This window comes from Calliphora vicina, chromosome 2 (assembly GCF_958450345.1).
Source record: "Calliphora vicina chromosome 2, idCalVici1.1, whole genome shotgun sequence".
Taxonomy (NCBI): Eukaryota; Metazoa; Arthropoda; class Insecta; order Diptera; family Calliphoridae; genus Calliphora; species Calliphora vicina.
Genome location: NC_088781.1, coordinates 133,335,363 through 133,347,930, shown reverse-complemented (window position 1 = coordinate 133,347,930; position 12,568 = coordinate 133,335,363). Strand labels below are relative to the sequence as shown.

The window sequence follows — 12,568 nt, the reverse complement described above, 5'->3', positions numbered from 1 at the left end:
AAAAATGGAAATGAAACACTTAAAATTTCCAAAATTTATATACAACTGTTATCAGAAAAATTAATCTAGCTTGAATATATAACAAATTTTCAATAATTCTAAAATTATTTTTCAATGTTCCTATGAAAAATGGAAATGAAACACTACAAATATTTGCAAAAAATGGAAATTATTCAATTATTGTGAATTTTATTGCTATTTCTTTTATTAAAAAATATTTTTTTTATATGAAGAACTTAAAATCAAGAGTATTTCCTTAAATTGTATAACTTAAATCGCCTTTATTTCCTTAAATAGCAGAGCTCCAATCATTTCCCCTTTGTTTTCCATAATTCAAACACTTTGTTTTGCAATATTTTTAAAAAATGAATTATTTATTTTGCTCAAAATGATGCTACAAACATAATAATAATAATAAAACACAATTATTTATTAATTAATGATCTGTTTTTTTTTAAATGATAAATTATAAAATATAATATTAAATAATAATAAAAATAAAATAAAAATAAATTAATAACAATTAAATTAAAATCAAATATTTTGAATTCTTGATGATATATACTTTCTCTTACAAAATTGTTAAAATTGGACATTTGGTTTTAAATAAATTTCGTTGTTTTTAATAAGAAATGAATAGATAAATTCGTTAATGAAATTTCTTTAAAATAAAAATAAAATAATATGAAATGATTAATAGTTAAAGTTAAATGTAAATTAGCGCTTTTTTGTCGTTTTTAAATCGTTAAAATTGTTTATTTTTTTTGTTGAGTTTTCTAATTAAACATAAGTTTTTAGTTGTTTTTATAGCTTTTCTTTTTCTTTTCTTAAAACTTAAGAATTGTTGTTACCTTTTTTTTTGTTAAAACTTAAAATTAAAATATGTTTTTTTATTTATTTAGTAAACTTTTGCTTTTTTAAATTAAATAACGCCACCGGTTTTCTTTAACAAACATCTCCAAAATTGTATCTTTGGTTTATGTAAAAATAAACCCGATATTTCTATGTGTGTGTGTTTTTTTTTTGAATAAATGAAATTCAAAACTTTTTAAAGTTTCTATAATATTGGACATAAGTATGTATGTAAGTTTTGCAATGTCAATGGAAATCTATAATTAATTTCTATGGCATAAAAGAAAATAATTATAGATCCGATTGTCCAGGTCCTAAAAAGAGAACAAAGAAAAAGAAATTAAAAAAAAATTAGTTAAATTTATGTAAAAATTTCATTTGTATTAACATATAAAGCTTAATATAATTTAACAAAAAGAGCTTTTTCCTTTTTGTTACATTTCCAAAGTTTCCACTCTTTTTGTTTAACATAGAAAGCTTTTAAAAGCTTTTTAGACACTTTTTCGTTTGGACAGTTGATATTTTCAGAGACATTTACACATTAAGCTTTTACATAATATATAAAAAAACAAAAGCATAACAAAGCTTTTAGAATAAAAAAATAAATAAAAACTACATGCATTAAACTTTTAAATTTTAATACAACAAAATCAACGAGAGAAAACTTCACCTTTTTTTTAAAACATTAATTGCTTGCAACTGGTTAAATGTTTTGTTTTTAAAAATGAATTAAATATCCATTTTTCCATAAAATGCTTTAAAGCTCTATTTTTATAAAATTTCTTTTATATTTTCTTAAATTTACTATTTATTATTCATTTAGTTTTGTTATAAAGTTTTATTTTATTCTTAAACTTGATAATTTTAAAGCCAAAGGTGGAGTTTACTCTCCATTGACTACTTTTTTTTTTAATAGAAAAATAAAAAACAATAAATAAATTAAAAAATTATTATAGAAATTAAAAAAAGCTTTACACAATTCTACTTAAAAAAAAAAAAAGAAAACATCAAATATTTGCGATAAAATATTGTAAAATATTGTTGAAATTTTTTTGGTATTTCTATAAGATTTTGCATACAAACCTGTTTATTTCTAAAGATAATTTAGTTTATAATTTAATATTTAGGAATATCTCAAATTTAATAGAAATTTTATATAACCTTAATCTTGCTTTAAAAGACAGTAACTAGTAAAATTTTGTCAAAAAATCCACAACAATACCTTGTAAGTAAGATCACTTAAAGGTTAAAGGTCTCATTATATATTGAATTCATGTTTGTATATGATTGAGAAGCTTTATAATGGAAATGGTTGAGATCGTATGAACACAACCTCTAGGACTTTCAATATTGATGATTTCCCAAGATCTCTACAAACTAGGAACTGCATAAACATTACCACTAAATGAAATTGCAACTAATTCAGGCAACATTAGCAGCTTGAGGGAGAATGCTGTATACAAGATAAGTATGAATTTGTTATCATGTAAAAATAATGCATTATATTTTAGAGAATATTTAAGTTCACATCAAAATCGCAGCACAAACTGTAAAAGTCCTCTATTGTGCAATAATTTTGCATAGAGTGGAGGCAGTAAAATGAAATAAAAAGAAAAAAATAATGCAGCTAATGAAAACAAAACCAAAAAAGAAATAAATTCAAATATTGCAACATGAAAATGGCTGTGCTACAGGAAGGAGAATCAATGCTCCTCAAAATATATCTTCCTTAGCTTCCTATATGCCCAAAATCTGTCAGTAGCGTCTAACAGTTGTAAAAATCGACGACATAAGAGGAACATTTAAAAAAGGAAAGAATTGTAGCGACATTGGATAGGCTATTGGTAGCTCACTTCTCCAGTGCGTGGTTTATAAACGGACTAGAACAATGCAGAAAATAACTCTCGATAACAGTGGAACTATTGCAACAAAGAACATAGTCTCATTTTATCAAATTATCACCCCTTTGGGGCATGTTTCACCTTGGTGTTCCTCACACGCCTTGGTGTTATACTCCGGAGGGATGGAGCATGTTCTACCTTGGTGTTCTTTAGACACCTTGGTGTTATGCTTCGGAGGGAGATATGGGGCGAAACGGGAGCCTCGAGTTTGTAAAGCTGGAAACAGTTTATTTTGAAATTGTAGCTGACAAGAGTCTTATGTGGAACTCCGGATGATTATTGGTCCATAACAACGGCCATTCATTAAGAGCGATTGCAATCGGCTCAGTGCTTGAGGTGGTGTTCGAGGTGTTCGTAGTATGATGGTTGTTTGTTCTTGGTAGAGGTTATTTTTGTGTCGGATTAGACTACTGATGGATGGCAGGGATAAGATAGCCCGAGCTCTTTTGTAAGTTTGCGTGTACATTGATCAATGCTGTCATTATACGAAGAGTTGCCAATTGTGTATTCCTTACAAGTCAAACAATGGCGCTGGTTGGACTCATTGTCTCTATCCAGTGTTAAAAGCAACGAGAGGTTAAGCCGTATAGCCTGGTACTCTCGACAATCTTGTAACGTCTATCAAATAATGGTCTAAAAGACCAGTACAATTAAATAAAAAGGAAAAGGTTGTTCGAAATCATCACGTTGCAGCAATATATCTTGGAAGATCGTCATGACAATAAACAATGTTTGGAGAATAGTTTAATTCGTTTACATTAAATATTGCTTGAATATCAAAAGTTCTTTCAATCGAAAAGAAGTCATGGCAGTAGTGGAAATGTCAACTCAAAATTAAACAGCAGTCGACTGTATCTGATTAAATAGATGTTGCCACAATTGGATTTTCGCTCCGGAATGACTCGAATCTCTCTGGGTGATAGTTAACTTAGCGTCAGCTGTATCAACCGAAAGTTCTTTCAACAGAAAAGAAGTCTCGGTAGCAGTGAAATTGTTACAATAACGAGTCCCCTTAGAGTCATGTCAAATTCAACAAAATTTGCTAGTGTATGAAGAACTTTGAAACAAATGGTTTACTGTTTCTTTGAAGAAATCGCTTTGCTCTTAGAACTAAATCTAATGAAAGTTGTTTGCCCACGAAGAACTTGTCTTATTCTTTGAAAACCCCCCACCATTGATGGCGCCATTTAGAACAAGACAAATCATAGGACAATGCATTTGAATCGAAACTAAACATTAGTCGACTCGATGGGCTTTTAGAATCAACTCAATTCCAACAAAAGTTGTAGGCACAAAAAGAACTTTGAAGCTGTTTCTCTGAAAAACCGTGACCATGCTCCGAATGTTTCCGAATAGATTACCTCTTTATATTTGGCAGAACTTGTTGGGGATAAGATAAGATAATGCAATGCCTCGAAACCACGACAAGGTGAGTCGACTGATCTTCTGTATCTTCAGACTGTCTCATTAGGAATTAAAACAAGTATCAATCATGACTGAAGAGATCTTAACTCAAACCCATCGTCCTCTGGGAACATTTAGGCCCAATTTGAGTTGGCATTTAACAATTTGTTTTTCTCTGCCGAACATGAAAATAAATTGCGAGATCAATGTTTCACGATGCCATAGAAAGCTGAGAGAATTTCATGGAAATGTTTCATAAAGTTACTAAATTCGGTCCTAAATCTTCACGCAAGATCGTCAAAGGGGAAAGGAATTTGTAATCTGTTTTAAACTGAACTCTTGGTTTATTAAAAGTTTAAAATCAAATTCGATTTAAGGCTGGATTGCTGAATCTAAAGGAAATTTCCTTTCCGCTTCTCCCTGTTAGTCAGTTGCAGAGAGAAGGACAGAATCCAACTTAATGAAAAGGAGATTTGAACTAGTTGCAGTATTATGATTACGGATATGTTAAATATGAGATCTTAACTCAGAAGCGTCGTCCTCTAGGAACATTTGGGCCTAATTGGCTCTAAATATGCAAAGATTTCGTGCCTTGTTCGGAAACGTATTTCCAAGGGAAAAGGACAGAATGCAACTGAATGTAAAGGAGTTTTGAAGTAATTGCTGTTTCTTGAGGCTGTATCTTTCGACATTAAAACAAGTTTCAATTATGATTAAGGAGATTTTAAATATTAGATCTTAACTTAAAAGCGACGACCACTGGGATCATTTGGACGATTTCGTGTCTGGTTCGGAAACGTATTTCCGAAGGAAAAGGACAGAATCCAACTGAATGTAAATCAGTTTTGAAATAGTTGCTGTATCTTGAGGCTGTCTCTTTAGACATTAAAACAAGTTTCAATCGTGATTAAGGAAATCTTAAATACTAGATATTAACTCAATATAAGGAGATCTTAACTCAACAGCCTCGACCACTGGGAACATTTGGGGCTAATTTGCTCTCAATGTCGAACGATTTCTTTCCTTGTTCGGTAACTTATTTCATACTCTGAGAGTGGAACTGAGTTAACTTCTAAATAAATTTCCTTATTAGTTTATATCAGAAGAGTTTTAGAGGGATTTTGATTGGGTTTTAAAAATCCATTAAGGAAATTTCTCAAATTTTCAATATTTTATCGCAAATATTTTAAGTTTCAAAATAGATTAAAACTAAAAAAGAAAAAAAAAACATTTAATAATTTATTTGGCTAAGAAAGCTGGCAAATTAATTGAATTAAATTAAAATTAATAATAAAACAAAATGCAAATACAATAAGTATTGGTTTTTAAAACGAAAAGTTATTAAATGAAATAGAATTTTGATAAATGCTTTAATTAATATAATTAATTTTTATATGTACCTTAGAATTTTTGAACATGGTTTTATTTTTTTGATTTATTTGATTATAGAAATTTGATTGACTGATTTTTATTTTGGAGGAGTTTTATTTTTTTTTGTGGTACGGATTACGGATTTTTTTTGGTAATTTACACAAATTAAAATGTAAGAGATTTTGTTTTAGTGGTGGTGGTGGTGCATCATATTTTTACATATTTTTTTTTTATATAATTTTGTTTTGAAGGTAACAAAAGAATGTTTAATTATTTTTGTTTAACGAAAGAATGAACGACAATTGATTGATCATAGCCTGGTAAAAAAATATACAAATAAATGTTATAATGAGGTGCCTGAGCATGGAGTTGTTATAGATGAGGTTTGAGTGCTTGACATGAGACTTAAAATATTATTGAATTTGATTCAATTTTTAATAAAAAAAATGCAAATTTCGAACATAGTCCGTCCTAGTTCTAGGAACTGTTTTAAGATCATAATGCTTGTGTTTCTGTTTTTTCTGGTTTCTGAGAGTTTAAAACTTTTTTCAAATTTCCTTTTGGAATAAAAAGCTTTTTTGCGCCTGCACTACGACTAGGAGTTTTGAACTGTTTTCCTTGTTTTTTTTTTAATTAAAATATCCGTAAATGGCAGTTAAATCTAAACTTATATTCTACGTTTCCCCTGTATCTTAATTAAGTCCTAATACCAACTGTTTAGTGAGTTTAGTTTAGCCCCGTTTTTTTCTTCCTGTACCCCTTTTGGCCTAAACTATGATTTTTTCCATTTTCCTATAGAATTTTCCCGGGACTGTCTGAAACATTCGGGACTTTTGCTGATGCGCATAGAAATCTCCGGTGATTCTGTTACTCTAGCCAAATCCCGGTTAATGGTTTTCGAACCTAATACTCTTGGACATCTGGCAGTCCAGGGACTGCGTTTGGTGTCTTGCAAAGCTCTGAAAGATTTCGAGGGCACAATCTCCTCGGAACCCTGGGCATCCGACCAGGTGTTGTAGTAGTCGGCATAGGATTTATCCTTTTTCATTTCGTTGGGTGTCATGGCTGGGGTGGAATCTACCGAGGTATTCTCTAAGGAATCCAGTTCCTCTTCTAAAACTCTTTTGGCAGCTGCCTGCAGCTTTTCCATGGGTAATTTTTTGAAATGCGTGCTATCGCTTTTCAGCAACAAACTCTGCACCAACTCACTGACCAACTTATCACTAACCACCGAGGATTTATTGGCTGTGTGGCCCATTATGGGTGAGGCGGGGCTGTTGGGTGTTGAGGGGTTGTCCGCATCTATGCTGGTGTTTTTGCGCAGCGGCAAAGACAAACGTTCTCTTCTTTGGGTCATGCTTTCGGCCTCGGCCAAGGCCTTGGGATTTTGTTTGCGGGTAATACTGACATTGTGCACAATTTTGCGGCGACTGGGCTTGAATTGGAATTCGTCGGCATTCTGATTGCTTTCCGCTACATCGGGGTCATCTTGCAAGAGTTTAAACAATCTTGAGTGAGTAGCGGCTCTTTGGTATGAAGACATTTTACGCAATTCAGGGAAGCTTTCCGATTCAGTGTCCGTTTCCGATAGCTGTTTATTCATGTCAGTTACACCCGAATCATCCTCATCCATTTCGGATTCGGAACGTTGGGTACTGCTGTTGCGTGACAGAGAACTTTGTCTCGTATAACTCTCTACGGATAAAGATTGATTTTTAATCGAGTTTCGGCGTGAATCTGTAACCGGAGATTCTACAGCTCCAGTTTCAAAGGCTGAGATGCGGGATTTCACCGAGATTTTTCTTTCCTCATTAAATTTATTGACCTCCAAGTCGGGCAAACCATTGGGCAAACGTTTTAAGGTGGGCTCCACATAAACATCGGGCAATGTCTTCTCTTCTGGGATGGTTGTAGTGCTGGGAGCCATTTGTGGTGTAAGTTCTTTATCAAATGTTTCCTCAATTGCCGATTCCTTGGTTTCAACTGTTGTTTCATTTTGTGTTGCTCCTGTATCCTGTTGCAAGGCTTCGCTAACCGCATCCCAATCCCAGGCCTCGTTTTCTTCTTCTATGCAGGAGGATCTCTGCGATTTACTTTTGCTGCGCTCATAACGCTCAACACTTTGTTCTTTGTTGTCATCTATGGAGGTGGTAAAGAAAGCCATGGCTTTTCTGTAATTATTTCGCTTGATCTCCAATTCCTCCTGGCCTGCCTTAATTTCAACACATTCCTCTTTAATTTCTTGTGGATATTCCTGTGGTTGTTCTGTGGTTTGAGCCCAATAGTCTATTTGTGGTTCTTGCATTATCTCCGACTCTTCCATTTGATTTACTTGAGCTGGTGCACACCATACAGCAGCCACCACGGCTTCGTGTACTGAAACTGTATCATCATTATGGAGCTCTCCTTCTTCTGCTGCTTCATGTTGGGACATATCATCATATTCCTGGACTAAAGCCTTTTCTTCCTCTATCTCGGGATCTATAATAACAGGCTCTTCACCTTTGTGAGCCTCTAAAGCCTCCCAAATATTAATGTCTGCTGATGGAGGCTCATCGGGTAGTTTGGCATGGAATGCCTTAGGCAACACTGGTTTATAGGGAGTCTCATCCACCGAATTATGACGTTCTCTAGAAGCCCAAAATGAAGCCGATTTATGGAAAGTAACATCGTCTTCTTGTGAATGTCTTTTGGCCTCAATCTCCGCCCAGAAGTCAATTTCTTCATCGGTATCCACTTCCCTGGGTTCCTCTGGGTATTTGTAAGGATCAAAGGCAGGTGTATTGTTAGGCATATTATCATCATTAAACATGCTGGTCTCCTGCTCCCCAAATGAGTTAAGGTATGTGGAGTCTTGATTTTCGGTTTGTAGCTGTTCAAAGTTGTTGACGTAATAAGGCTCTTGAACAATTACATTTGGCTCTGGAGTCTTGCTATCACGTGCCTTTTCAATTTGAGCCCAAAAGTCAATTTCCTCAGTTTCTTCTTGATGTGAAACAGAAGCTTCCAATATATGTTCCTCTTCATAGTGAACCGAAGCTATTTGAGGTTGAGGCAGCTCTTTGACAAATGATCTTAGCACCTTCATATTAAGTTCCTTTCGTGTAATGGTTTCTGGTTTTGTTACAGGTTTTTCCTCTATCACTTTACTTTGTTGTTCGCCTTCAAGCGATGTTTTGTTGGCCTCATTTACTGAAGACCAGAAGGAATTCTTGGCCGATTCCAAGGACTTGTGTTTGGTTTTAGTTGATTTAAGGGGCGGCAAATCTTCTACTCGGTCAGCCCAAATATCCACTACTTCTTCTTGTGTTTCCTTAGCAGCAGGTGAAGCTTCTACTTCTGTTTTATTGGAGTATTTATTGCTGAAACTGAAAGCTGGCTTCTTTATATCTTCTTCCTTACGTTGAGCCCAAATGTCCTCAATTTCTTCAGGTTTACATTGTTCGTGTTGTGTTTTATCTTCTTCGTTGGATTTCAAGTAACTATTCCAATCATTAGTGTGCACAATTTCTTTGGGTTTTTGAGTTTCCATTGCTAGTTCATCTGTTTTTACTTGTTTCTCCTCTTGTGCTGGAGTTGTTTGGGAATAACGTTCCCAGAATGTAGTAGACAAATCTGCTTTAGTTGTTTTTGCTTGGGCTAGGGTATTCTCTTCAGGAGACTTGTAGGCTTCTAGTATATTTTCAGTTTTTTCTGCTTGTTGTGTGGGGTTTGTATAACGTTCCCAGCTGCTACTACTCAGATCTACTTTAGTTTCTTTTACTTCCTTTTGCTCATCTTTGCTAACCGAAGAACAACGATCCCAGAAACTAAATTTGGGCTTTTTCAGCTCTTCTTGGGGTTTTGAGGAAGTATCCTCCAACTTTTCTGTTTTGCTCTCAGTTTTCAAGCTGCTGGAGATTTCAGGTTTTTTAATTTCTTCTCCTTTATTTGGAATTTCCTTGGATTTTTCTTTTTCAGTTTTGTTTTCCTGCTGCTTTGTAGTTTCTGTTTCAATTTTATTGCCATATTTACTCCAGAAATTCATTTTGTTTTCCTTAGTTTCCAAGGAATCTGGTTTTGTGTTGTTTACCTCCTGGGTTTGCTGCTCGGTTTGTGCTGCTGTTTCCTCCTTAGTTTCCGTTGACTTACCCCAATAACTAGCTGATTGTTCTTTAACTTTTTGGGCCTGCATTTTGGTAGCCATTAACATTGCAAAGAAATCCAATTCTTCCGGAGCTTCCAACACTTTTTGCGTTACTTCCTTACTATCCTCTGCTACAGTTTCCTTGTTGCTTATGCCATTATATAAGGTTTCATGGGCAAATTTATTGCGCATATTTAACGATAATGAAACAGAAACATCTTCTTGACTGGTGTCAATATGTGGCAAAGCTTCTTCGGGCTTGGGCATGTCTTCTATAGGATACAGATCAGCCAAGTTTTTCTTTTCCTGTTTAGCTTTCAAAGAATCTGATTTGGAGGATTGTGTTAAGGATATCGTAACACTAACATCACAATCATCGTAATCATTTTCATCATCATCCTCTGGATCACTGTTAATTGTGGCCACACTAAATGAATTACGTTTTTCTAGAGAGGAAATACTATTTCTCTTTTCTTCTATTTGGGATTTGCCCACCTCCACGGTGGCAATATTTTCTGCATTGTTGGAGTTGCTAAAAGAGAATTTCAAAGGCAGTCTTACGGTAACAGAAGTGGAATCATCTCTTTCGTCCTCCTCCTCATCATCATTCTCTTCTATTTTGTGTTTCAAACCATCAGGAGGATCATCTTTGTCTAAAGACAAATCATCGCTTTGTGTAGATCTGTCGCCTCGTATTACCGTCTTGGCCATATCGCTGCTCTTTTCCACTTCACTCTCCTCTTCATAGATGACACTTAGATTGTCGTCCATTATGAACTCTTCATTGTCCGACTCTTCTTCCTGTTCCAAGTGTTCTTCTATTGGAAAACCATGATGCGGATGATGATTATTTTCTTGTTCCTCCTCCTCCTCCTCTTCTTCATCAAAAATATCACTTTCACCATCGGCAGTAGTCTCACCATCATCCTCTGAGTCAGACTCAGAACTGGAATCTTCTTCTCCCTGCTGCAGTTTTTGGTTCTTATAGATTTGTACATTGTTAACGGATCTAATGGATTTCAGAGGAACCGGCCCCTTTTTATCCATTTGCTTGGGTGTAACTTCCGAATCGGAGGTTTCGCTATCCGAATCCTTTTCCGATTCTGTCATTACCATGGTGATTTGTACAGGTGAAGTATTGTCTTCCGGCGACTTTTGATCAATATTCTTTTTATAGGATTTCTTTGCTTGACGCTTTGTATTCAAATTGTTCTCCATGCACTTGGACATGTTTTGCAAATGCTGGGTTAGAATATCCACCACCGAGCCCTCGGCTGGGGGATTTGACTTGAGCGAGGTAACATCTTCAATTTCTATGGAGCTGGCGCGTTTGTTGCGAGTTTCTTTGTCCATCTTAATGTGATGTTTCATAATGACTTGAGAGGGTACATCATCGGTACTGGGTGTTATGATAATATCGGGCAACACACTACTGGCCCTACTTGAGCTGGAACTTTGACTATAACTAGGAGCTACGGGATAAGGATAAGCTAAATATGGTGGCGGTGGAGGCATATAAGAAGGATACATATTTTGTAAATCATATTCAGATGTGGGGGCACCATTAGAATAGGGTGACATGTGTGTGGGGGGAGGGGGATAATAAGGATAGTAATAGGGATAGGGAGCATAATGTGTAGGATGATTGGCCTGATCGCCAGCTGCTGAAACTGGGGGTGGAGGTGGTGTGGCAGAATGCATGCCATAAGGATAATGCATACCATAGGGAATGGGGGGAGCACCAGAATTATCACCAGGCATATGAGTGGGGGGTGGTGGTGGATACCAGGGATAACCATAGGGATATGGATAGGGTGGATAAGATAGAGGTTGTGAGGGTGGCGGTGTGGGTGAGGGTGATGATGAGAAAGCCAATTCCGAACTAATCGAAGTAGATGAACATGATGATACCGGCTCAGCGGTAGATGAAGTGGAAGCATATGAATGTCTATTACTTTCAGGTTTTGATACAATTTCGTTCATTTCGTTATTATTTTGAGAATTTTCCTGTTCGTCTACATGATTTTTAGTTTATTTTGTGATCGTCGTGCATTTTTTTTTGGGTCAATAAATATATATAGAGGAAAAAGAGAGAAAAAAAACAAAAGTAATGAAATAAAATTTTTGTTTGTGATGAATTTTGTAATGAAATTAACCATTAAAACAACAAAATTTTGACATACAACAAACGATATACCGATTTTTTTTTTTGATTAATGAACAAATAATGTTTCAAATGTATGTATGTGGTATGGATGGAGTGAAGTGACTGACGGTAATGATGTAGGGCTTTGAAGTTATGTTGTTCTAGGTATATATTGCTGTTGACATTAAATGTGAAGAAAGCGGGCGCATGTGAATGTGGTAATAATCCATTTTGGACAATTTTGTATTTAAAATATTACATGTTTCAGGGAAAGCTTTTCAGGGTTTAAAGATTTTTTAAATTGAATTTTTAAGGAAAGCCTTTTAAAAAACTTAATTTTCAATGTATTTAATTTAATTCTTAAAAGCTTTATGAAAAAAAGCTTTTTTATTGCCACTTTAAAGCTTTTGAATTTTTAAGGAAAGCCTTTTAAAAAGCTTAATTTTCAATGTATTTAATTTAATTCTTAAAATCTTTATTAAAAAAAGCTTTTTTATTCCTACTTTAAAGCTTTTGAATTTTTAAGGAAAGCCTTTTAAAAAGCTTAATTTCCAATGTATTTAATTTAATTATTAAAAGCTTTATTAAAAAAGCTTTTTTATTCCCACTTTAAAGCTTTTACATTTTAAAAACTCTTGAAATATTAGGATTTAAATTAGAAATATAAATTATAATGCTAAAGCTTTCAAAGGCTTTAATAAAATATGAATCGAATCAATTTTATTAATTGTTGATTTAATCTTTCAAAACTTCTTTAAGAAAAACTTA

The 12,568-nt window shown here is 34.2% G+C and overlaps 1 protein-coding gene across 1 annotated transcript in view; it reads right to left on the bottom strand.

Moving 5' to 3' along the window:
• Nucleotides 1-341: 341 nt before the first annotated feature.
• LOC135952086 (protein piccolo) overlaps nt 342-12,568 on the bottom strand; it is a 43,026-nt gene continuing 30,799 nt past the window's right edge. Inside the window, exons 10-11 of the mRNA XM_065501882.1 lie at nt 5,558-11,669; nt 342-1,166 (exon numbers count right to left, since the gene is read on the bottom strand). Of these exons, the coding sequence (XP_065357954.1) occupies nt 6,301-11,669 (5,369 nt within the window). The 3' untranslated portion in view covers nt 342-1,166; nt 5,558-6,300. The remainder of the gene's footprint in view (nt 1,167-5,557; nt 11,670-12,568) is intronic.